Genomic DNA, 27258 nt, shown 5'->3' on the forward strand with positions numbered 1-27258 from the left:
TATGCAACAAAAGACGAAAGTACTTTGCTGAAACACTGAGGCACAGGCACTGACATCTGCAATCACACTTCTGTCCAAGGCCTGAGGCTGTGCTCAGCACACAATCCTGGCTGAGCCACACAGCCTGCCTACCTGTCTGAGCTTAGAGGGAAGGCAGAGGCCTGATCAACTCTGACAAGGTCCAGCAGGGAAGAAGTGAGCTATTCACTATTCACTTGCTATAGCAATCACGAAACGTGAACTAATGAATGTTTCCACCCTCTAAAACCTTACCCTAGTGCCAGGCTAATGATCAATGCTTCTGTTCATGTTGTAAACTACAGTTTGTTTTTTGATGGGAACCAAGATGCTCAATCTGGCTATAGGCATTTTGTAATGAATGAATGAAATCTTGACAGTATGCCTTGGAAGATGGCAGATCGGACCTGTTTGTAGCCAGTTCAGCACTGGAGGAAATGGGGAGGCTTCAGGAAAAAAAATGCATCTTTGTCGGGACCAACATCCAGAACTTCAACAGGTTGCTGAATCCAATATTCAATCTTTAAAGACGGGATTTAGTGAGTGATGCCTACACCCTACCTACTTTGACACCCATAGTTCACATTTAGCACTGCACAATATCTCAACTGAAGTATTGTCCTACAATGTTTTACTGCGATTTAAGTCGAGAGTGCAACCATTACTGGTTAACCAAATCTTACCTTTTCCATTATTCCATTTCTAATATTACCTTTCTATTGGCTACCATTTCCCACCCCACCTTGTTATACCACTACTTATTGGGCTGCATAATAATCCCTGTGAATAATGTGAAAACTGTGATTTAGGCTATTCTCTTGGGTCTAGAGTTGGCCTTCTGGATTAACTTAGTCACACACCCAAAAAAGGCTCCACAGCTGAAACACTGAGTTTCCTTTCCTCCCTTTTCAGCATAGAATAAACCTTTACTTGTTCCTTTGCGGCCTAGGCAAAACTTCCCTACTTGAACTTCTTCTGCATTACCTGCCACTTGCCCAATTGATACCACTTACCCAGAGCACACGCATGCCCACACTGCTGGCACATTACAGGCTTTAGAGAAGCCCACACTGGGAATTGAACTGGGAACTCCCACTGGCCCTTAAAGAAGGAAATGTAACTGGCATCGCAAAACAAGACCCGTTTTGTTCAAGTGACCTTTGAGCAGAGCAACTTTAATGGCAGCAATGGTGAAGAAGAGCCATAAGCCTGACTGACAGGTAGCCCATTTTCCTCACACATCTCAATGGTCTAAGGAAGAAGAAAAAATAGACAACTGACCAAATCTTGGAAGTCTGGAGTTGATCATCACTGGAAACAAAAAGTAACTCTCCACATTTGGAAAAAAATGCTTTTGATAAAGAGACTCTGGGAATATTTCAGAACTCTGGAACGGCAAATTTCAGTCTTCCACAACAGAACACCCTGTCACTTTAAAAACAAGGGGCATTAATTTCTGGACAACCCTAAAAAAAAAACAATACAGGGGGCACAGATCTCCATGGCCCTCCATTTCCACCACAGACCAATGAAGAGGCAGAACAGATCCCACAAACTTGAGCTGTCACACAAACGGACACCAAAACAACAACAGCAGCTACCTGCAAACCGAGTCAGTGATAAACACGGTCATGACCAGAGAAACGGAAAACTGGCACTCCAAAGTCTTAATCACTTCTAGGCTTTTAAGAAAAAGAAGTCAGCACTTCAAGATCTAAGCTTGATAACGCATCCAAGATTTCACATTACCTAGCATGGACTTTCAAGGGGAGGGGGGTTGGTCCAACACAAAAGGCAACACCAGCAAGGGGTCTCGCTGCACAATCAAAATTGTGGGGGAACACAGCAGCCCCACTGCATGTCTGGCAATATCAGAATTAAAGGGGAACCAACAGGAGCCACTACCTCCACCGCTGAAGCACGGGACACGTCTGGGCCACTACTAGATCAGGAGAAAATGAAATCTACTGAACTCATCAGGAACATTAGGGAGGTGCGATCTTCATCCCAGGGCAGAATTCAGCTAGGACACCAGAGATCACACACCCCTGCTTTTACAAACAAGCCCGGGATCGTTAATGACCAAGAACACCAGGGCCAAGAATTCTCACCTGGTCTGAAGGAAGGCAACTTCTACAACACAGTGTCCTCCTTCACCATACTGGGGCTTTCTGTGTTAGAAATACTGTACTAGAGGGAAAAGTACATTTACACTACCTGAACTGCCAACACCTCTCACAGCAGTAACCTGATTTTCCATAGAGGCCACCCAGCTGTATTCTGCTTACTGAGAGCTGAGCAGGTTGGCAATTGGTCACATTGACAACTGGAATCAACTTCCTGTCGTGAAACTCTGTTTATTTTTAAGTTTCAAATAACGTAAATATTTTGTCCAGTAAATAATAAATAATGTCAAGTGCCCTGACATCTCAAGGAAGAGACTGTATTCCCAGTCGTGAAAGGAAAAACAAACCAAACCTGTTTGTTCTAAACTGTAAAACACAAAAGGAAAGGGTTTATTCCCTCAGAGCAGGCTCCTTTCTGAAAAGGCCAGTAATCTGAAACACATAGGAAATGACAAGCCGTTAATTAACAAGGTCTTAAGTAAAAGAAGATAATCAGTTTCGATTCATGTAGCCTATGGCCTGTTTCCGAGGTGAAAACTGTACATTTGAGAAGGGACGTGAAATCACGGTCACCTGGTCCCAGCTCCCGAGCGCGGAGCGCCCACATGTTCACATGTTAATATTTCATCTCCAGAGAAGTGATCAGGCCCCAGTTACATCACGCAGAAAGGGAGGCCAGGGGCCGCATCAGCGCGGGCGATGCGTTTCCAGTCGGTGCGATCTGCTGCCCGACACTCACGAAAACCACCCCCCCCCAAAAAAAAAAACACAGGCCGAAAACCTGCATAACTCCGAGGCCCCCCGCAAAAACGGAACCCGCACACTCCCGCTGCACGCCGGGCGAACGGCCGCTCTGACTGCGCGGCTGTCCGGGAAGAAGCCTTTGTCCCGGCCGCTAGCGAACCCCGAATGGGGAACTGCGTTTCAGGAGGGGAGAGCGAGTCGTCCCCTCCTGCGCACCGTTTCGGCCGACTCGAGTCGCGTCCTGCCAAGACCAGTTTAAACTCCCCCCCCCCCCCGCCATCACCGCCACACACGTGAACTTCGTGCCTCGAAAACTTCAGCTCAGTTCTGCGATTGCTGGGGGGGCAGTTTAAGACGCATCTGGACCGAAACTGGGAAATAAATTCCAGCGATTCCGCTGGTGTGGAGAATAAAATCGCTCACTTAACCCCGTAGACCCCAGGATGTTGTTACACGGAATACAGTAACACATGCATTGCTTGAGATCTGAAACCCGAATCGAGCAACGCACTTCGACTGAACGACCTGGGGGTTGCAGCTGACCCACAGAGGTGTAGCGCCGGGGTAATTTTACTGCGTAGTGGGGGTAAACCCGGTACCTTTGAGCGACGTCTCCACCAGGCGCAGGTACTGCTCCGACCGCTTGTTGCCGTGGCTCATTTTCTGGGCCATGCCGTTCCGCTGCAGGACGCACTCCTCCAGCTGCACCACATTTTCGTGCCGCCGCTCCAGGCTCGCCAGGGCCCAGAACTCGGCCAGGGCCAGCTCCACGTTCTCGGGGGCGTCGCAGCGCAGCTTCTTCACGGCCACCCTGGCGCCCGACCGCCGCGCCACGGCCTCGTACACCACCCCGTAGCTGCCCCTGCCGACCTCCCGCAGGAGGCTGTAGCGCGGCCCCAGCACCCGCCGCGGCGGCGGCGGCGGCTTCTCGCCCTTGGCGACGCCGTCGGGGGCCGAGCCTTCCTCCATCGGGACCTCATCGCCCCGGCTCTGCCCCGGCGAAACTTTGCCCACCTCCCTTTTCAGCTTCGCATTGCGAGCCCCGCTCCTCCTGCAGGCTCGCACGCTGTTTGTCCTTCTCCTCCCCCCGTCACCTGTATCCATGGGTCTCTTGTCGTTGAAAACGAACGTGCGGGGAAATTCGGTTTTCCTCTCCTCATCACTTTATTTCCGGGGGAAGAAAATTAGGTGAGCTACGCGGGGCTTGACGTGCCTTTTGAGACCAGAACTTGGTTTTTGGGTCGAACCCCGCTTTTCCTGTGCCAAAATCACGATTTGCAGCTCCAACCGTTTCCCTATCTCCAAACTGTTTGAACTAAATAAACATCCAAACCTTTGAATGAAGGGGTGGACCGTACCACTCCTCGTGACGAGGGAGGTCTAGTGTTGTACAGTTTAACCACGTTCACTACTAATAAAAATAGCAGCATGCCGTTCTAGAATATAAATACTTCGTTAAATTAAGATGAAAAAAATATATAATTATATTCCAGCCTCGCACAAGTTAAAGTTTATCAATAACCTTTTGTTCAGTGCCCCCCCCACATAATTCCTTGAAGTCTCATATAAGGACGAGTCCACTGTTTAGTCATGGGGGTGTCGTACTTACAAAACATTTACGTATTGTTTTGTTATGCGCAGTATATAAATCTATTTTTTGGTGCAGTTAATTATTTGAATTATTAGACGACATAATCGGAACTGGTTGTCTTAGCGTACTAAACTGTTTTGTCATTTAAAGTGTAAAGAATTTAAGTACCCCCTTCGCTTTTTCCCATGTTCGATGAAGACCGTTCGGACATTGAATGTTTTGATTTTTTTTAACCCTGTGTGCAATATTTGAATTTGTTAGTGTTCAAGCACACGAAATTATATTTGAACGTATTTTTTGCCATGTTTTGGGGTTAGTTTTAATATTTATATCTTAAAATATATATTTAATTTTTTTTCCCGAATAACGTTCTTAGAGATGAACTTCCTTGGGATACGTGTGCTTAGCCCCTAGCTTACAGTTTCACGTGTGTCCGGAGAGCACGTGTGACAGCGCCTGCTGTTTGTGGCACGCTTGTCTCGTACCGCGGTCCACATGACTGTGCAAGTGAAGGATAAAGCTCCAGTATATTTATCACTAAATAAACGTGCAGCGCGAGTGACGTCAGGTGGCAATTTTAAGCAAAAGACAGGTCTCACTCGCTCAAACAATTTAGTAATATGTTGTATTCATAATATGCTATATTGTGAATATGACACATTCATAATGTACTACTGTACATATATTACGTACAAATATTCATAATATATGATATCATCTTATATTCTCCTTTAAGGTTATTCCACACTGGTCAGCATTAATTACAACTGCTCATCAAGACCGTAGATATTTCCTGGGATTCTTGGAATAGATCTAATTTGGAGTAAGTAAACTGCAAATGATTCAGAAGAATCCACATTTAAACAGGACGAGCATAAATTGAACATAAACAGTATAGAAATCCGCATCACTGTCCGCGCTAACATTAAATTTAGAATACACTGCTAAACTGATGAATGTAAAGTAAGAGAAAATGTTCTCATAAGCTTTTATGGGATAATATTTCAGTTATTCTCAATGATCCTTACTAGGATGTTCTGTTATAACTTGCATTAGTGTAATGGGTGCAATTAAAGTGACAACCTGGCAAGAAAAAATGCATACTCTGCCATGCAGTGAGAACACTGTCATGATGGATTAGGATCCTGTGACTGATCTTCAATGGGCAAACAATCTGCAACACAGCTTGAAATATTGAAGAGCCCCTGGGTGTAAAACAGTTAACCTTTGTCTATCACGTCTAAGCACTGTAACCAAAACAGAAAGCTTCAGATAGCGTGGAGAAACTCAGCTAAGTTATAGACTGGGTCTCTCAGCTCTCAGTCTTTAGGTTGTTGAGTAATTCAGTCAGTACCTGTCCTGCTGAACCATAGAGCAGTAATAATACAGATCATTTCGAAAGACAAAAATTGCGGTTAAAAAGTACGTTCATTTCGCGGAGATTAAAATCAGTGGAAGTTCGAAGGCATTGGTTATGCCTGTCTGGAATGACTAACCTCACCAAATGAAAATCAAACCCACCAACTAAGGAAATACATTTGGGACAGAGTGCTTTCTGAAGATAAACTGCTAACTGGAAAGGGAGAATGAGCCCTGTACCCCCAGAGAAAAGACTCCAATCATTGACCAGACCTTGTGCAGCTCAGTCCCTGATGTAATTCAAGCACAGCCTTGGTCTTGGGATCAGAAGACACAGCGCCGATCCCTAGATGGGGGCAAAATACTCTACAGCTAAACACTACGTCCTCCAGCCGCTGGAGAGCTGTACACTGTTTGGGCTTCAAGGGGATGACATCATCTTCTACTGCATAACAGGCTCAACATTGCTAAAGTCCTCTTACTGTCACATCCAGATGTGAAGATAAGAATGATTCAGAAATCCTCATGCTCACCTATAAGGCTCTGCATGGCTTTGCACCTCAGTACCTGTCTGAACTTTTATCGTCCTACTCCCCACCTCGCAACCTTCGCTCTTCTAAGTCTGCTCTCCTTACTGTCCCCCAAGCCCGTCTACATTGTATGGGTGACAGGGCCTTCTCCTGTTATGCCCCCAAGCTCTGGAACTCTCTCCCCAAGGATATCAGAGAGTCACCTTCTCTAACCTCCTTCAAATCCAGACTCAAAACCCTCTTCTTCAGAAAAGCCTTTACTGAACTGGTTCCATTCTTCACCCCTCTGCTCTTCTTAGTACCACCATCCACGGTCTCCTCTATATATTGTAATTGTGTTTTATCTTGTGTATTCTTCTTATTTATTGTTGTTGTCATCCTGTAAAGCACTGAGAAGGCACCGCTAAAGGTGCCATATAACATAAAGTTTATTATTATTATTATTATTATTATTATTATTATTATTATTATTATTATTATTATTATTATAAACTGTAAGCAACATAAAAGCACTGCAGAACGATGTTTGCTGGCAACAGGCAGCAGTGTGGGACAGACAAAGGAATGACAGGAGGAAGAACAGATCAATGCTGGATCATGGAGATTCTGAAACAGAGCCCAGGAGACAAGAGATGACCAACCGAGTGACCTCAGAGAAGATGGGAAGGTGAAACGAGGAAGTCTTTGGGTGCCATCATCGTATAATGCGCCAAAGGTACGAGCTTCGGAGAGGTCTTCATCCAGAAGCTGATTAAGAAGAGCTGCTGTTGATGAAAATGCTGATCCTCTTTTTAAAGAAAGAGTATTGCATTGCTGTATTTAATACAAGAAAAACAGTGTGATTGATAATGGGGAAAAGGCGGTCAAAGAATAAGTGGATATTTGTGCAACATTGTGTTTCATAAACATGGCTAAAATCATCCACAATGCAGAAGAAAAAAGAATAAAGCACCGAACCTGTCTTCAATGAATTTGCCATATCCCGTTCTTGTCTAGGACTCTTCCAATAGGATACAGCAGGGGTTGTAAACACCACCATGTACCTGCTGGCTTGGGGAGGTCTTCATTCTCATCTGGTCCTTCCCAAGCCAGCAGGTACAAGGTGATGTTTTCTAGCCTGGGAAGATTACCCATTGTCCCATTGTGAGGGGAGACCTCACGCCATAGGGGTACCTATGTTACCAGCAAGGAACTGATAGCACCAGTTAGCCCGACTGGACAGCACGGCCAGCACCTGAAACACCGATCTCACTAATCAGACACAAGCCCAGGCTAATTCCCACAAATGCTGACACACAACCTAATTACCCAACCACGTCCCTCGTCCTGCACCACGCCTCCCGACATCCACTAATTAAGATAAGCTAATTAGCCATATATAATTTCTTTGCATTAGGAATTCATCTTTTCGCATACCCCAGCTTGCTCTCCATGAGACACAGACAGGGAGAGAAGCTTGGGGTCAGAGCGCAGGGTCAGCCATTGTACAGCACCCCTGCAGCAGCTGGGGTTAAGGGCCTTGCTCAGGGGCTGCAGGATTTGAACCAGCAACCTTCCAGCCACAGGCGCAGATCCTTAGCCACAGATCCACCTCTCACCTGCACTCCCAGCTTAGTACTGAGTTAAACCTCACGAGCTACCTTCTCAAAACTTCAACGCTTAAGAATCCTATTGTCTCGTGAAACTCATGCTACTTGACCCACGCTTGCTTCCGACCATGATTATTGGCTACGCGACTTGGCTGAGTAAACCAGGCTTTTGCTCCACTTTATTTTTTTTCTCTCATCAGCCTTCGACTAGCACCACATAGGGTCCTATCTTCTTTGTCGTGACCAACTGTTTCTAACACCTTGTGATGGCCAGCCATGAAAGTAGGGATGCACATGTGGTTCCGGAGTGAAAAAAAACGTTGAGTTAAATAAAAATGCTTAAGGACTATAGAAAACTTGTTAGGATGAAAGTGTGTCACACTTTCTGAAGGCACCTGGCAGCCCTGGGCTTGTTTTCCCTGCACAGACATACGAGTGGCAAACTTCAAAACGAGAAGTGATCGCTTTATCTCCCGAACACCTGCAGACTCTGTATTTCTCTCAGGAGTACGTTAAGGGCAATAAAGGATAAAGGTAAGCTGAGCATCACCTAGGCGCTATTTATAACAGCGCTTAGGAAAGCTTACCTTCAATAACATCTGTTATTTATCATGTTCCTCTTCTGGAAAGACAGGGAGAAGACATCAGTTCAGTTTATTTGTCATACGCACAAGTGCAATTTACATGTATGCTTTTTTGCATGTATGCTCCAATACAAAGACATTAAGGAGTCACCAAAAACACAGTCATAGGATACACATGATGCTAGTCGCTTGTTTACCGAGCCAGTAAATGTTTAAGATAGCCACTGAAACCAAGCCGCTGATTATTGATTCACATAGTATAGTTTACACCTAATGTATGTACTCTTTTCTCACTGTTATGTCACACTGTTTTTCTTTAGAAAACTTTGTCCAATTCAGGGTCCCGGAGGAGCCAGAGGTTATCCCAGTTAGGATAGATCCTGGCGCAAGGCAGGATATATTCCGGACGGGACATTTTCTTTTATAATAACCACAATCATTTATTTCAGTTTTTTGTCCGAGCTCTCCGACTCGAAGCCCTGGCCAGTGCTGGTCGAAGGGCTAGGATGAGTCAGCCAGAGCTCTGTGGGCTCTCCAGTACCTCCTGTGACTTCCTGGGCGCTGGCAGGGTTGTAGAGGTGAGATGCACCACTACCTTAACTGGCACTAACTGTCCTGCCAGGCTGAGATGCCATCCCAGAATGGCCCTGCAGCTGGCTGTATCAGAGGGGCTTGTCAACCTGTTTTGAGCTCATTCCTCAGTCATTGCCAGAACATTGAGTCCTAAACCCAATAGTGATTCCACATTGGGTAGATGTATAATAAAACAGAAAAAGTTGGCCTCCTGTTCTGTGTAACCTCTTAAAGTTTTGATTGACTAACATCTGGCATCTGTGAGTTATGCTGGAACACAAGTACAGTACTTTGGAGTCCATCTAACATTGTACTACACTACACAAGAAACACCTCATAAACTTTAGAGTTTTTGCTTCAAATTAGCATTCCAGTCTCTATGGGTGAATATGTGTTTCTAAAGGAAAATCACAACAGATTAATAGTTTCTCAATAATGAGCCTGTTGTTCCTAAAAAACTCTTCTGATATTCCTCATGTTCACCTGATTGCAATGGGGCAGGAATTTGTTGCCTTACTGTGCAGAACGCGGTAGACCTTTGACTGAATTTTGTTTATTGCATTGCTTTATTAAAAAGAAACATCTCCCAGACCTCTTAATCCTTATGTCATGCTGTGTTTATGAAGATACAGGGAATGCAGATATATTACATGGGTATGGTCTCCTATTGCATACCAAATGTCAAGTACATCTTTGTGCAAATTCGCAAAGCCAAATTTTTTTCTTAAATGTCAGCTGAGAGTCATACCAGAGCGAAAATAAAAATTGAAAGAAAATGCACTGGAGGCTTATTTTAATTAACATTGTTAACATTGAGAATGTCAGACACTTAAGGAACTAAATGGACGGCAATATGCATTTAAACTGAATTGCTAAATCAAAACTAATCTGAGGAATAAACTGAGGTGCACCACATTCTTATGCATGCTATTTATCTTTAACAGCTGAAAGGTAACCAAAGTGACCCTTTCTGATATTAATGTCAGTAAAACCCCATTTCTGGGGGGAGAAGTAATGTTCTCTTTTAGGACGTTAGAAGTATGTATCTCTGACAATAAATCCATGTAAAGGCTAGTCCGGATGAAGTGCTAAAAAGTTTAAATTTCCATAGCTGACTCAAATAAGTGGGTAGAATATTGATTATATGAACAGCATGGTGGCACAGTGGTTAACACCACAGCCTCCTAGCACTGGGTCTTTCCAGTCAATTCCAGACGTGGGGTGTTATCTGTGGGATGTTTGTGAGTTCTGTCAGGGAACCAGTAAGTAAAATGGGAGGATCCTCATGCATAACCAGGAATCCTGCAGAATGTGGAGTAGCACAGGGACAATCCAAAACACGTAATCCAGGGGGCTTGGTCAATTGGAGAAGCAATGAGTCCGGTAACCAGGGAAATCCGAGAAAGACAATCCGAAAAACAAAATCCAAAGAGCATGGTCAAAAAGGCAGGAGCAAAGATTTGGAACCAGGAGATCAGTCAAAATGGTTAGAAACACACACAAGAGAATACTTCGGGAAGCTTCTCGATAGTGAGCCTGGGTTGGTGAGTGAGGGAACTGTAAATACTGAAGGGAAAGGGATGTGGTTGGATTATTGGTCTGGGAGTGAGAATTTGTGGAATCTGGTGCCTGTGGGAATGTGAGGGGTTCAATTAGGAATGAGATGGTGAAACAGTGGGTTTGGGAATGTAACGGCGTTTGCGAGGGAGAGCACGGGGCGTGACAAGGGTACAGAGTCAATTTCCCCAAAAGCCAATTAACCAATCACACCGTAGCGTCCATGTAAAAATAGGGAGAACATACAAACTCCACACGTATAGCATCCCAGGGCCGGAATTGAACCCAGGGCCCCAGCACTACCGGACAGCAATGCCAACAAGTTCTCCTCATGTTTGCTTGGATTTCCTCCCATCGTGCAAAGGGCTTCTGGGAAAACTGGCCCTGGTGAAATTGAGTGAATGTCCTGGGAGCCCTTGTCCCCTGAACTCTGTGTTGTATTCCAAGGCCACGGTTGTCTTTCTTTGATCAACGTGCTCCAGACCTGCTCTTTCCCAGACTGGCTGGGTGCACTAGCACTCGTGGTTCCCCCAGCAGCTCCTGACACACAGCAGGTGTACAGAACAGAGTTAAAGCACGATTCCAAATCAGGCCGAGCATGATAAAGCTGTGGCATGAGGTGGTTAAAACAAAAAAAATATTCAAAGAAAACCTACAGGTTTATTAGTGGTGATATACATATAACCGACGAAATAAATAGTACAGTTTGCCTCCACACTAAAACATTCTCAGTAGGGATTGTAGTTTGTTGCCTTTTCAACTCATCAGCCTGTTAGAGCTGCTGATTCACTGTATCATAAGTTGTGAATAAATAATTGAAATCTGAAAATGGAATTTGAAGAGGGAAGCCAAACTCTCTAACACACAACAAAAAGTTCACTTCCATTTCAGCTCTGAATTTGTGAGAATATTGTGCACAATATCAGATGAATAGTCATACACCCTTTTTCAGCATGGAACACCAAATGCCACACAAGTGTTTTTTTTTTCCAGCACAGTTTGGTAATGAAGTAATAACCAGACAACAAACTTAAAATCATAAATTTACAATAATTAACAAATAGACACGCACAAAGTTTCAAACTAGCAGACAAAACAAAACTCTGCCTGAGCAACTGATGCACAGATGCTGTAAAGGGAAAAGAGGAAACCAGTATTTTGTCAATTTAGAGGTCCAGTTTAATCCTGAGGACTACATTTCTCCCTGCAATGGATGCAAACATTTTTCCAGATTCAAAACAATAGTACAGTAAAATGTTGCTGATGGATCGCACAAATCCCATCAGTATTTCTCCAGTCATGAGACAGAAGTTCCTTACTTAAGATCTCGTACTTACTGTAAGTGCTTCAAGTAATTCTCATGGAAAACTTTTTTTTTTACTTTTCTCTTTTTTTTTACTTTTTCTCTTTTTGTCCTATGTTCTATATTGATCCTCTGAGAAGGCTTACTTCATAATTTCACAAAAATTGGTTTTAGTTTCAGGCCTTTAGGTCTTCAGTCTCATGGTCACCAGGATCTTTAGCCTTTGTGAATACTTCAGGTGACAAAGTAAGATAAGGGGGGAGTTTGTGCAAATACACTCAAGGCTGCCCATTGTTTTACTTTAGAGAATAGGGTACGTTTGATGGGAAATGCAAAAATTTTGATACTCCCCTCTGTATCCCCTCTGTAGGGATGACGATCGTGACATAAACAGGTTTCTGTGTGTATTGAAGGCTGATACTGGACAATCAAACTGGAATAACCTGCTCCCAGTTGGAGACAAAGCTTGAGTAGCTGTCACGATCCATTAGCCAACTTATGCACAAGGTATTTTTCAACTGCCAGAGGGTTAATTACAGACAGTCTTAAGCGGGTCTGTAATAATTTGCCCTTTTCAATTTGGGAATATGAGTCAGCATATCGCCTACCACAGCATGGACGATTTATACGTTTTAAAAGATCGTAATTATAAAAGCCTGCAAATCTTATAATCACTTGTACAATCATGAACCTTTGAATTTGCTTCACTGGTGCTTCTCCTGAGCTGATGAGTCTCCAGATGTCTTATAAAGTGTTAAATAAGAATACTTATTCTGCTGAGCACCAAAAACACTGAAAATCAATTGATAAGAATTGGCACAAAATTCAGGTCTTCTTCCCCTGTGCAAGAAAACATTCAAAACGAATGAGTATTTATCCCTTGTGGCAGACATCCCTCTCAAGTGAAGCTTGCAATTTGGAATACATCCAGGATACAATTTAAATGTACCCATGCCATAGTTTGATAAATATAACTAAGTATTGTTTTGTGTTGGTATTAGCTTTGGAGCTAAGGCTAGAGCATCTGCATCTTAAATGAAAAATATCATGAGAGTATACACTTTTTTTAAGAACACTTATGTACAAGAGAAGGTCATTCAGCCAGTCTAGTCTGTTTGGTAGCCTGATCCAGGAATCTCATTCAGCCATTTCTTGGTAGAAGCCAGATTGGCTTCAACAAGATGGCTAGGTCGCTTGATCCAGACTTGCACCATGCTTTGGATAACTGATCTTGGTTTGGAATGAACTTCCAGACTTCCACAGAGTTTCCACTTGTGTCCTCTGCTATTGTGTGTGCACTCATCCTAAAGAGGTCTGCTGGATTGACTTTGTCAGTGCCTTTAAGGAGGCTGATTACTTGTATGAGATCCCCTTATAATTTTCTCTTTTCAAGGCCAAAGGGGTTCAGTCGGGTAGTGTAGGATATTCACTTAAGTCCCCAGCAATATACCAAGATAACTGAACTCTGCCTTGAAGAAAGGGATACTACAGGCAGCATTAGGAAATCTGAAGATAAATCACATGTAACTGTGTCTTTAATAAAGCACGGTGTCAACTGTTGGAAAATCTTAGTAAAATCCTCCTCCAGCATGCCCTGGGGAGCCCTGTCATGGGAGTGCCAGTTCTTGCCAGTCAGCCCCTAGGAGAACCAAGGACTGTCTCGGCAGCACAGGCTCCATGCCGAGCAGCTACTGCAACTCCACTGCCTGAGTGGAGCCCTGCAGCTTTCTCCCATCGTGAATCTACTTTGTTTTTACCAAACTTGCTGCTGACTTGGCTGTTCTTTCACTGTGCCTGTTTAACCTAGACCACGACAACACCATGATCCACTGTAGCACATGCTTGTTAAAAGGCAACGTGGTGCCACCTCAACAATATGGACAAGAGTAAATAAAGGTGTTACACTCAATTCCATAAAGGCATGGTGATAAGATATAAATGATGAAAAAGAAATGATAATTGTCCATTTGTTTTTGCCAGCAGCTACAGCATATCACCCTGCATCCCACAACTGGCAGCCCCACTGAAGCTCAGCAGGTGTGAGCCTGGTCAGTACCTGGATGAGAGATCTCCTGGGAAAAACTAAGGCTGCTGCTGGAAGAGGTGTTTGATGGGGACACGATCTTTGAATGAAACGTAAAACCGAGGTCCCGACTCTCTGTGGTCATCAAAAATCCCAGGGTGTTTCTCAAAAACAGTAGGGGTGTTACCCCGGCGTCCTGGCCAAATTTCCCCCCGGCCTTTACCAATCTTGGCCTCCTAATAATCCCCATCTATGAACTTGCTTCATCACTTTGTTCTCCTCCCCACTGATAGCTGATGTGTGGGGAGTCTACTTGTGCACTCTGGCTGCCGGTATATCATCTAAGTGGGGGACTGCACATTAGTGGTGGTGGGTGGAGTATCTGTAAAGTGGTTTGAGTAGAGTGTCCAGAAGAGTGTTATATACAGTAAGTGTAAGGATTTTTTAAAGAGCTCTGGTGTACAGGCCTCTCTCACTTTGTCAGTGTTCATGGGAGGATAGTTATTTATATTATTATTATAATTATTATTATTATTTTTATGCCATGTCATTTACCAAACCGCTTTATACCATACGGTGTTGTGGGAAGCCGGAGCCTACCCGGCAAGCAACGAGCACAAGGCAGGGTACACCCTGGACGGGACGCCAGTCCATCGCAGGGCAAGTGCAAGCCAATCATACATGGGGACAATTTGGAGGCCACGGCAAAGGCCGAGGGGGAAAATTTGGCCCGGACACCGGGATAACTCCCTACTCTGATTGAGAAATGCCCGGGGATCTTTAATGACCACTGAGAGTCAGGACCTCGGTTTAACGTCTCATCCGAAAGACGGCGCCCACTACAGTATAGTGTCCCTGCCACTATACCGGGACATTAGGACCCACACAGACCAGCAGGGTGAGCGCCCCCCGCTGGTCCCACTAACACCTCTTCCAGCAGCAACCATAGCTTCCCAGGAGCTCTCCCATCCAGGTACTGACCAGGCTCAACCTGTGAAATTCACACTGCTATTTTTTACCTACTAAATTAAAGCATCAATATGCCAAATTATCTTCCATTAAAAGAAAAACGTTTGGAGGTTTATCTCTAAATGCAATATGACACAATATTTAATGCAATATTTAGCTGGTTATTTTGCATGCTCTTCCCTTATTATGTTTTCAGCGAATGGTAGATATCCATAGATAAGTGCAGGCAGAGAATTCCTAAGTATTTGCAAAAGCTTCCTGTTTGTTTAGGTTTTTAAACTGCATCCCTCAATTGCTTTTTATCAAAATAATAACAATGTGTTTCTACAGAGAATGACAGCAGTGCTCTACAGAGAAGTATCAATGAGTACTCATCAATGAAAACTCATTGAGGCATATACTATGGGCTCCTCTAAAGAACTGCAGTCAGGTGGTGGGTGGGCCTTGTGCGATTTGTTCCAACTAACATGAGGGTTTTTGCAGACTGCACATTCTCACAGTAAAAAAAAAGGCTTGTTTCTGTGAATTCCTGTCCTTTGAGAAAATCAAGGCTATAGTTGGTACAATATGTTCTACCGTAGGTAAAGACGTTTTATGAGGTTCAGGGACAGCTTGCAGTTATTGACTCAATACTGTTTTCATGATGCTAACCTTTGGTGTTTCTATGACAACTCAAAAAAAAATTAACAGGTTTCATTAAAAAAACAACACAGTGATTGAAAAGCCAGCGACTGAATGGAAGGATATGATCCATGACTGCTTTCTCTAGGTCTGATAAACTGTGAAAATAAAAAAGGTAAAAAGCTGTTAAAATATGTTTTTGTGGCTGATGCCTCCTGCACAGAAGGAGTGCACTTTTCTGACTTTGACAAACTTGACTCTCATGCTATTAAATAAGAAGGCCGGTTCATTTTCAATGAATCAGCCTTTTAATTTAGCATGCCAAGATGTCAGTTTTAATATCTCAGACTGTAGTTCAGAAAAAAAAACAACATAAAAAACACAGCTCTTCAGCTCTTGCAGCAAAAGGCTAAGAACTGATTTTGATTGCTGGAATGATCGATCAGTTGATTGAAAAGATTGACTGAAGCTGCATCCTGATGTCTGCTTGATTTCTCCACTCTGAGTCTGAATTGTTTGGGTTGCAGGTTCAGACCTTGACTGGTTTGGTCCTAGACAATCATATTGAATGAGGCACAGTTATACAATCTTGACCTGACTTAAGAAGAGTGGCTTTGCAATCTCGGTTGACATGATGAAAGCTGATTTACTGCAGTGAATAGTTCATCTATTATCAATACAGTATAAGTACAACATTCTCATTGCCTTTGTTTTATGGAGAAAGGGAAGACAGACTGTAATAAGCAGTTATCTCTTCCACATAAGCCAGATTTCACATAAACTAAAGGCTCAAGGCCCAGTGTTCCACTAGAATAAAATATATGTTTATTTGTGTGTTTAATATTCCCATGGTTTCAGACAGCTGTCTCGTTGAAGTCATCCAACAGCAAAACACTCCTGCCTCTGTAGCTCACTGACATCATCCTCTGTAAAAGAAATACAAGTGCATATAATGTCTTACTTCACTTCCTGCCACTGATCTCACAATGTATGTCAAAAGAATGTCCATACCCAGGAATGGACTAAGGCTTGATTATGTAGATATTTATTTATTTTTTTCTTTTGTTCGCCACAAGCCTGGGGGACAGTACTCATATTCGCCATAACTGTACCTCTTTCACAACCGTACCACAGGACCTCTCCAGAGACATTATAAAAAAGTGGAGAGGAAAGAACAGATTAATGCAACAAAACAAACCGTAACAAAATGAGAATTGAAGAGCAATTTGGTCCAGTTTGTTGATTTGATTGTTGACTTGTTGAATTGATCAATTGATTCTAAGATTTGTTTATCATCATCTTGGTTCCTTATAATTGCCTTAATGAGCCTGGCTGTTGGGAGTGGTCCATCGACAGAAAAACAGTCGTTTCTTTTTTCCCTCTAATGCCTCAAGCTGAGGAGGATCTCCGTGTTTTTACCATTTGAACAGAATGTGCTGTATTTTTCAGTCGTCTGGAAAACAAGATCTAGAAATGACGACTATCCCCGTGTCACGGATGCTGGGGGCTAGCCGTGGAGGGAGACTGGGAGGACTCTAGGCGTAGCGGCAGAAATGGAGCAAACGAGAGGGTTTGGTCCGGGCTCAGGGTATCGGGCGGAGTCGGAACGAGACATGAGCCCTCAGGTAGCGGGCAGGGGGCGACCTGGTGAGGCGAGCCTCTCGACAACCAATCCCAATGCCGAGCGAGGAGGATAGGGAGACCCGGCAATATAAAGCCCCAAACAACAAGACACACCGGAAGAACAAGTAAAGCACAGGGAAACTAGGAACAGGACAGAGCAGGAGCGCCCTCTAGATGTGGAGGGCATGACACTCGTGTTCAGTCCCAACCTGGGTGACCTTCCGTGTGGAGTCTGCATGGGGTTTTACTAGATGAGGTGTTTTCCCTCCAGAGGTGCGCTGGTTAGGGTAGTCAGGGTCTCTATGTTATCAGTGAGAGCCCTGCACTGTGCAGTGTGACACTCTGGTGCAGAGCAATGGAAGCCATTTAAAAAAAATAATACATATGAAAAAATGTGTCCTTCTTGTTTATATAGTAATATAATTTGTTATATAAACAAAACAAGAGGGAAATATGGACAGAAACCATAAGTGTAACTAGATAGCACCAGGCCTTTAATCTTTAAATCAAAGACACATTGGGAAGTCTGCAGGCCACAGCTGTAACGTTTAACAAATAAATGAGAAAAAAAGATGTTTTAATCGACTGCGTGTTGGAAACTATGCCTCCGTTCCTTGGGTGCTTCAGAGGCTGACTCATACAGGCAGTGTAATTAAATTTTTTGATGCCTTAACGTTTTTTTTTTAAACAGGCAAAACGATTCTTTATTATCACGCAGTCAAATAGACGATTACCACCTCAGGAGGATGTCTGCATTATTAAAACAACATTATCTAAATCGCATTTGTTTTACATTGAGACACAGGACATAGAAATGGCTAACTGGAGCTGCAGTGGTGGAAAGCACCAGGGCTACAGGCACAGGTGACAGAACAGTAGAAGAGTGTCTGTGGCTTAATACAGCACAATAAATAAATATTTTCTACATCATATGCCCACCGAAAGGCTCCACCGTTGGCATTGCTGTCCGGTAGTGCTGGGGCCCTGGGTTCAATTCCGGACCTGGGATGCTATACGTGTGGAGTTCGTATGTTCTCCCTATTTTTACATGGGCGCTACGGTGTGATTGGTTAATTGGCTTCTGGGAAAATTGACTCTGTACCCTTGTCACGTCCCGCACTCTCCCTCGCAAACACCATTACATTCCCAAACCCACTGTTTCACCATCTCATTCCTAATTGAACCCATCACATTCTCACAGGCACCAGATTCCACGGATTCTCACTCCTGAGCCAATTATCCAACCACGGCCCTCTCCCTTCACTATTTAAAATTCCCTCACGCACCAAACCATGCTCACTATTGAAAACCCTCCTTAAGAGTTTTCTAGTGCGCGGGTCTTGTCTTGTCTTGTCTTGTCTTGTCTTGTCTTGTCTTGTCTTGTCTTGTCTTGTCTTGTCTTGTCTCTTGTCTTTGTCTTGTCTTGTCTTGTCTTGTCTTGTCTCTCGACTTCACTTTTCCCTTTTGATCTCATCTCTTGGATTTCGCCTTTTGGATTGTCTTCTCGGCTTGTCTCAGCCCTTTCTGGTTAACTGATCTCTAGCTTCTCCTCTCGGCCTTGCTTCTGGGTTACGATTTTGGATTGTTTGCCTCTGCATCCCGCAGAATTCACAGCTACGCACAGGATCCCCGGAGAACTACCTGTCGGATCCCTGACAGGAATGAGGAAGAGCCCACGGGCCTCTCCAGCCTGCCCACCCATCAAGTCAATCGTCTTCTTGACTCGCTACAGGCCCCGCCCAGCAGTGGAGGTTGGGTGCCGATTGGAGGAGACAACTGTCTTTCTCTGATGTCAGCATGAGCCTTCAGGTGCCAAGTAAGGTGCAAGGATTGTTTCAGTGGGAGCTGAGACAGCCTTGCCAAGCTCATACCCAAATCTCTCCCGAGAGTTCATGATCCTTTACCATTCAAGCTACCCAAGAGGCCTGAGTAATTAAAGTGTGTTTAAAGGAACAGTTTTACTTTCTGTAAGTATCAGTTGTTTTCTTGTATTTATACGTTTTGTTATTTGGATTTGCCAATTTTCTCCACCATCAACAGACTGCTCAAGCCAAACTGCCCCACCACATTACCTGCCTCATCACAACTTTGCAACACATTCTTAGATTTCTTTAGTTCTAAGATTGACAACATCCGGCATCACATTCTCTCCACTACGGATATAATTTCCACACCTCCTCCCTCCTCATCCAACTTCTCTGGTTCCCGTCTCTCCAGCTTCTCTCTTCTTGACTCAGCATCCCTAAACAAACTAGTTACGCGCATGAAACCCACCACATCTATTTTAGATCCCATTCCCACCACTTTATTCCAGTCCTGTTTCTCTTCTCTCTGTCCCATTGTCCTCAATATAATACATGAATCCTTGAGCACCGGCATTGTACCAACGGTCCTCAAAACTGCTGCTATTACCCCAGTGCCAAAGAAGCCTAACATGGCTCTCGACAATCTTAACAACTTTCGCCCCATCTCCAACTTACCCTTTCTCTCTAAAATTCTAGAACGTGCTGTCACACTTCAGTTACATAACCACCTCATGACAAACAACCTTTTCGAACCCCTCCAATCTGGCTTCCGTCAACTTCACAGCACAGAAACCGCCCTAGTCAAAGTCACCAACGATCTCCTAATAGCTTCTGATTCTGGTTCTCTTTCCATACTCATCCTTCTTGATCTCAGTGCTGCCTTTGACACTGTTGACCATAACATCTTGCTTTCTCGTCTCGAGACTGTGTTTGGAGTCTCTGACACTGCCCTCAAATGGTTTAAGTCTTACCTCACTGATCGCTGTCACTTTGTCTCTCTCAATGGGTACAGGTCTGAAATTGGTCTTGTCAAGTCTGGTGTCCCTCAGGGCTCAATACTGGGCCCCTTGCTCTTCAGCATTTACATGTTCCCACTTGGTCAGCTTTTAAGATCACATGGCCTCAGCTTTCATTTTTACGCTGACGATACTCAAATATACATCCATACCAAACCCGACACTGATGTGGCTGTCTCTATTCTATCTAATTGCATCTCTGACATAAAAATTTGGATGACTCAAAACTTCCTTCATCTTAACTGTGACAAGACTGAAATCATGCTTATTGGTACCCCCATCAACTCCGTAAAGCCAGCCCTGTAACCCTGTCTGTAGATGGCTCTGTACTTGAGCTCCAATCAAAATTGAAAAACCTTGGGGTTATATTCGATTCTGGCTTAACATTCGACCCACATGTACAGCATACTGTCAAAACATCTTTTTTTCACCTTAGAAATATCGCAAGACTACGCCCTATGCTATCATTAACTGTGGCTGAAAAGCTGATCAACATATTTGTATTCTCTCGAATTGACTACTGCAATGCTCTGCTCCCTGGGGTATCTAAATCTACTCTGAACAAGCTGCAGTATGTCCAAAATTCAGCAGCCAGAATCCTGACCAGATCTAGTGCAAGTGTTCACATTACTCCTATCCTGGAGTCCTTGCACTGGCTTCCGGTCAAATTCCGCGTAGACTTTAAAATCCTCATGCTCACCTACAAGGCTTTACATGGCTTGGCACCTCAATACCTGTCTGAACTTTTATCGCCCTACTCCCCACCTCGCAACCTCCGCTCTTCAAATTCTGCCCTCCTTACTGTCCCCCAAGCCCGTCTACATTGTATGGGCGACAGGGCCTTCTCCTGCTATGCCCCCAAGCTCTGGAACTCCTTGCCCAAGGATATTAGAGAGTCACCTTCTCTAAACTCCTTCAAATCCAGACTCAAAACCCTCCTTTTCAGAAAAGCCTTTACTTAACTGGTTCCATTCTTCACCCCTCTGCTCTTCTTAATACCATCTTCCACGGTCTCCTCTATTGTTATTGTTGTATTGTTGTAATTATAATTGTGTCCTGTCTTGTGAAATTTTCTTATTTATTGTTGTAGTCTTCTTATTTATTGTTATTGTCATCCTGTAAAGCGCTTTGAGAAGCCACCTTTAAAGGCGCTATATAAAATAAAGTTTATTATTATTATTATTATAATTGTTAATCAATGCAGCCAGGGGCTACAGTCCTCTATCGCAGGGGGAAAGGAGGGATGTCTGTACGTGTTCCTGCACTCTTCGTGATTGTGACAATTCACTGTGAGCTCCCCACTGCCATGCAGGAGAGTCACTGTCAACTGGAGGAAAGATTCAAGATCACAGGGATCTAGCATTTCTCAGACTGTACAGTTGTTGCAGAAAGTAGAGGAAGACCTTTGCCAATCCAGCCCAACTAGATCTGACCACTTGGGAAATCACAAACACAATCAGCAAATGACATATACCCATGTTTTACTGGCTATGTCTGGACTAAAATGGTACAACGTGAACTTAGAGCACTTTCACTCCATTTTACTCTTAAAAGGCATATCCCTTATTGCATCTCTTCCTGGTTCGATTGTAACTTTCTCCAACACAAAACTCCTCTAGGATGAACAGTTTCTGAAAGGATTTGTCACGTGTCACAGCCGATGGCCAACTGCAGTGAGCACAGTGTTGGATCTGTTGGACCACAGGGAAAGCACAATTGTGCCAAAAACAAATCTTTTGCTGATTGGCTTTATTTATTTCACTCTGTTCTCTGTGGTGAGCATTCTGGTGCACTATGGCTGCTGTCGCATCATCTAGGTGGGGCTACACATTGGTGGTGGTGGAGGGGATCCCCATTACCTGTAAAAGCGCTATGAGTGAAGTGTCCAGAAAAACACTGTGTAAGTGTAAAGAATTATTTATTAATTATTTAACCACATCTTGTTCATGTTTAAGAGGTCCATTTTAACTAGATCAACCAGAATGGCTAATTTGTATGTCAAATGAACATAGAAGCAAAACTTAAAACATACAAAACCTTCAATTTCTCAGATAAGGGATTAGGGGCAAAGTGTGCACTAACAATAGTATGGGGTTGCTGAGACACTTGGTAATATTTTCTGCATCTCATCCCAGAGAAACACGAATAAGCTCTCTAACTCACTAAGCGTGACACCCAATGAGCCAGAGCCTTAAAAGCAAAAACTCCCGGCAACAACTCTTCTGACAGTTTACTGTGGTAAATATATCATTACAGTTCCACTCTGAACTGAGTTCCATGAGTTTATTGTGATGTATTACATTCGACTATGTTAATACAACAATAATCATTCAGAAGACACACTTATATACTGTATGCTAGACACTGTAATAAATATCTTGTATGTAGCACGTTTCATTCCAAAGAACGGCACAGCACATTACATGTAAGGAATTTGAGGTGGAAGGTAACAGAGGAAGAGGCAGGCCTAGAAAGAGATGGATAGATTGTGTGAGAAAAGATATGGAGGTATGTGAAGTGAGTGAGGAAGATGTGCTCGACAGAGACAAGTGGAGAAGAGCAACCAAAGCAGCTGACCCCAGGACAGTCTGGGACTAAGGCTGTGAAAAAGAAGAAGAAGAAGACTTTAATAAGTGGGAAATTTAGGAAGGCCAGATTTTAAATATGTATTGTAAGTCACCCTGGATAAGAGTGTCTGCTAAATAAATGAGTAAATAACAATTATTGTGCATTCATCAGGGCAGTATGGTGACACAGTGGTTAACATTGCTGCCTTGTAGTAACAAGGCCCTTGGTTCAATTCTGGGTACTATCTGTGTGGAGTTTGTATGTTCTCCCCAGGTTTGCATGGGTTTCCTCTGGGTGTTCCAGTTTCCTCCCACAGTCCAATTATACTCTGGGAGTTTAATTGGTTTCTGTAAATATTAGCCTTGGTGTGAGTATGTTTGTATCTGTGTGTGCCCTGTGATGGACTGGCATCCTGTCCAGTTTGTATCCTGCCCTGCACCCATTGCTTGCTGGGATAAACTCTGACTGCCCTGCAACCCTTTACTGGATAAAGCAGTCTGGAAAATAAATGGATCTCCCCCTCATTTCTGGGTTGAGATCCATTCCTGCCTTCTGACACACTAATGCACCATGGCCATCAATACAAAAACATCAGTCATCTGCAGATTTAATTAAAATGACAGCTCTTCCTTACAATGCTGAAAGCCCATACAGCAGATGTTATTCTGGAATTCTATCATTATAAAATGCATGACTTTGGGCACCACAAGCTTTCTTTTTAATTATAATGAGCACAGCAATGTTATTGTTTAAGATTAAAGTGAAAAGGTTTCTCATATAATGCACTTTTTATTTGCAATTCTCCAAAACTATTATGAGGACTCTGATTTGATAAGGCTACTGCTAAAATGCCTCATTTAATGAATCAGTTAAATGCCAATTTCTTTAACTGATTTGATGTATGCTTTTCTCACTATAATACTTAATTTAGGTTTTACTGCTAACACCCGAATCTCTTCTGAAGCTGCCCTAATGAAGTAGACATTCAATCAATCCATGTGTTGAACACTCAATCAAGGTGGAGATCTTGTTTTTCTCGAGCAGTTCAGCCAGTAAAGATATTCCCCTGGAGTGCATACTAATTCAAACATCACCAGTTGATGCCTTGGGCTGCCCATATCGGGATATTCCCAAGTGGCCTGAATACAGATAGGGGCTTGATTAGTTTGGGCTGGCCAGTAGAACTTTGGCTTGTGATGTAACACTGTGAATTAACAGGCATCTGTGAGCCCGCAGTAACATCACAGAGCTACCTCATGCCTTCAGATAAGGCTGCCTCTCCTACAGTACCTGGGAACTATGCTGAGTGACAAATACAGGAAATGTCCAGAGAGCTGCCCCAATTCCCCCTCTTTAGACAATGGCAGAGAAAGAAAAAGAAAAGAAGAGTTCTGATTTTAACTGCAACGAACAAGTGGAAGTCGTTGTAGTCATGATTTATATATACCGAGATTCTCAACATCACACACTTGATTGCATGTCAGACACTGATGTATAACATCAGATTTTCCATTATGATTGCTGATTCAAAATTATACCTGTGGCAAGATCTGAATGCTTAAAATGGCTAGATTTATATTTACATTTGCTCCATTACTGTCACGAACAGTTCTTTCCGGGCCCTATGCAGACGACACAATCCAGTTGGTGAGGACACAGTAGGGAGAAAGTCATGCAGGAGAAGGCTATGGAGACAGGGGGCGTGTCCAAGGAGTGCAGGTGTCCAGAGGAAGTGAGTCCGGGGCGAACAATCCATATAGCAAATCCAAACGGGTAATCAAAAACAGAGGCAAAAGTCCATGGCCAGGCGATCCATCCGGGGGGATAAGGAACAAGAACCAGGTCGGAATCGGCGAGGGGAATCAGGAACAGAAAGTTAAAAGCATAACGGAGCCAGACGCAGCAGGACCCGGGCTCTCACGAAACGGAATTCAATGAGGAACCTCGGGTGACGTCTACGTCTGGCTTTTAAGGTGGAACTAAAGAGGGGCTGGAATAAGGGACAGGTGTGGGGAATGAGGTAGAACAAGGAAGGGCTGGAGCGCCCTTAAGAGGAGGCGTAACGATCGTGACAATTACAAACTACCCTGTCCATCTGGACCTGCTTTGTCAAATGGCATAGTCCTGATGATGTCTTCAAAGCCTTTAGTGGAAAATCAACTGAGTCGCTGCTGACTTTGTTTTGATTGCGGTGAAAACAAAAGTATGGTGGTGGCCACGCGTTCCTCCTAACGTTTGAGGGCAGCAAGGCTACCAGCGTGACCTGCTTTGATTCGCAAGCTTCTTCCTACACTTTCACAGTTGGATCTCTGGCTAGGGGCCTGGAAGGGTTTCTGAAGGCCAAACATGTTTTATTTTCCCCACAAACTCCTTATGCGTTAAGAAAACAAATGAGGACATGTCCCCAGCTGCATGTTCGTCTTTGTCATTTCTGACAGATGTCTTCCCTCTAAGTACGCTGCCTGTAGAAATCTCGTATCTGGGTTGAAGAATTTGGTGGTTCTGGCCTGAGCTCATATTGGATGTAACATTCACTTAAAACCTGGGGAATCCATGACATAAGATACAGAGTAGGTGATTCAGTCTTGATAGTGTAGCAGTTGCCTATTTCTCACCCAACATTTGGCAGGGAGACAAACTGGAGCTAGGGCTGTTATATGTTCAGGGGAGAAGGTTAGGCTTTCAAGGTGATGAGGAATACCAAAGGAAATGCAAGAACTTTGTGTGTTCACGCCAACCGACAGGTGAAAACACTGCCCTGCCTTCCTTTTTTTCTTTCATTTTCATTTACCAGATGTTTAGGGATGAGCCCTTTTCTGTACATTAGAAGGTCAATGAAAATTGCTCCTTTGAACATCACGGTGTCGGATTTCAATTACTCACACTACCATATTAGCAGATTCTGCAAATTCTATCATTTAGTCTGATACCTCAGACTCACACCATCCACTTAACTGCATTAATAAAACATGACATAAATTGGATATTATATGTATTTCAGGTTAGAATTTCCATCCTTTGGCTCAGGTCATTTCCAGACTGTATACTCAGCAATATATTCTGCTCATTTTTCTACAGAGAGCCTTGAGCTTGTTAGTAAGTCCTGGTTTAACAGGATCAACTATTGTTAGAACAGATTAGTAAATCCTGTCTTTCTTTAACCGGTAAAGCCTTTGTTTTCATGACGTGGAGAATACCTGAAGAGGGAAAATCTTTGATTTGATGTAGTGCTGTTCAGAGGTAGGTTTATAGCTCTTCCTCAATATACTGGGAATTTTCAAAAAAATGAAACACAAAACAAAATCAAGTTTTTTTGTTCCACTAAAATGATTAAATGACAGAATAAGCCTCTTTTCATTTCTCTTCGGTTAGTAAGTTACAAATAATCTTATACCAAAAGCAACAGGTGATGGAACCACTGTACTGTTTATAGTGCCTTTAGTAAGGAATGTTCAGTTCTTTTTGACAAAGAGAAACAAATGTGCAAAACATTCAGCAACAGTTACAAGTGAAACGCTGACAAAAAAAATATTTCTGCGAGCAAAGCTTGCAGGTGCAATGCTATTGTGGCAGGAATATTTAATGTTAGATTTTTGATGACAATAGGAATCAATACATCTTCTGTTTTGTCCTGTATGTTTATCCCAACTTGCAGAAGCCATCTCCTTGTGTACTGCCACTCCAGAGGTGCCAATTCGCGAGAGCTGGCGCCCCCTACTGTTTGTTTTAAATACAGCAAGCCATCCCACTTGCAACGTGACATTTACAACCTGCCCATCTGAAGGCTGCTTTGAGTAAAGAGATCAGGCTCATCTACTCGAGTACTTCAAAAACAAAAACACACATTTAAATTGAAGTAAGCACTTCCATGAATGTGAGGAGGTACATGCTTGTTTTAAGGGACAGTATAACATTTAAGCTCTAAAAACAGCAAGATCAGCGTGTGAGTAACAGAGACTAAGTATATTAATTTTCATTTACCCCTTCTTCCTCTCCTCCTCCATCACCTTTTCCTGCACTCTGTTCCTCTCCAAGATAAGCCAAAGGACCTGATTAGATTGGTCCTATGGAACTTATACGGTACGTTTCATCCCCAATGATATCAGCTTGATGAATTGATTAATGATATTCATCAATTTCCCTACGGGATTAATAAAGTATTATCTATCTAGCTCTCTACCTGGGAGATGCATGACAACCGTTATGTGCCCAATTACACAGCAGATAAGGGGGTGAATTAAGAAATTATGTTGAATTAAGGGGAAAATAGGTCAGAGTGTTCAGTACCAAAATACCAGAGTACCCAGAGGAAACCCATACAAACTCCGCACATATAAACCCCAGGTTCAGAACTGAACCCAGAGCCCCAGTGCTGCAATGCTAACCTCTAAACCTCCGTGCCGCCCTACAATGAACCTAAAAAGTAAGCTCTATTAAGGCCCAAAAAAGCGATGGAATGTTTTTTATTGCCTTAGGAAAAAAGGCCATGCTGTAAGTTAAATTAATTCAGTCCACGACCACCCTTTTTTTTAAACTTCTTGCTTTGTTCTCCTTTAAGCACAAATTGTTTGGGCTTCATGTTTATCCTGTAAGTGGCCCAGAGAAACACATCCCATTGAGACAGATCCTTGAGCCGTTCCTCTGTATATTACCATTTGC

General features: G+C 43.3%; 1 protein-coding gene across 1 annotated transcript in view; it reads right to left on the bottom strand.

The window, feature by feature from the left end:
- Positions 1-4213, bottom strand: part of stk35 (serine/threonine kinase 35) — a 28650-nt gene extending 24437 nt beyond the window's left edge. Inside the window, exon 1 of the mRNA XM_088608475.1 lies at positions 3488-4213. Coding sequence (XP_088464601.1) covers positions 3488-3992 — 505 coding nt within the window. The 5' untranslated portion in view covers positions 3993-4213. The remainder of the gene's footprint in view (positions 1-3487) is intronic.
- Between the last annotated feature and the right edge of the window lie 23045 nt (positions 4214-27258).

The sequence above is a fragment of the Lepisosteus platostomus genome, chromosome 15 (genome assembly GCF_059453375.1).
Source record: "Lepisosteus platostomus isolate fLepPlt1 chromosome 15, fLepPlt1.hap1, whole genome shotgun sequence".
Classification (NCBI taxonomy): domain Eukaryota; kingdom Metazoa; phylum Chordata; class Actinopteri; order Semionotiformes; family Lepisosteidae; genus Lepisosteus; species Lepisosteus platostomus.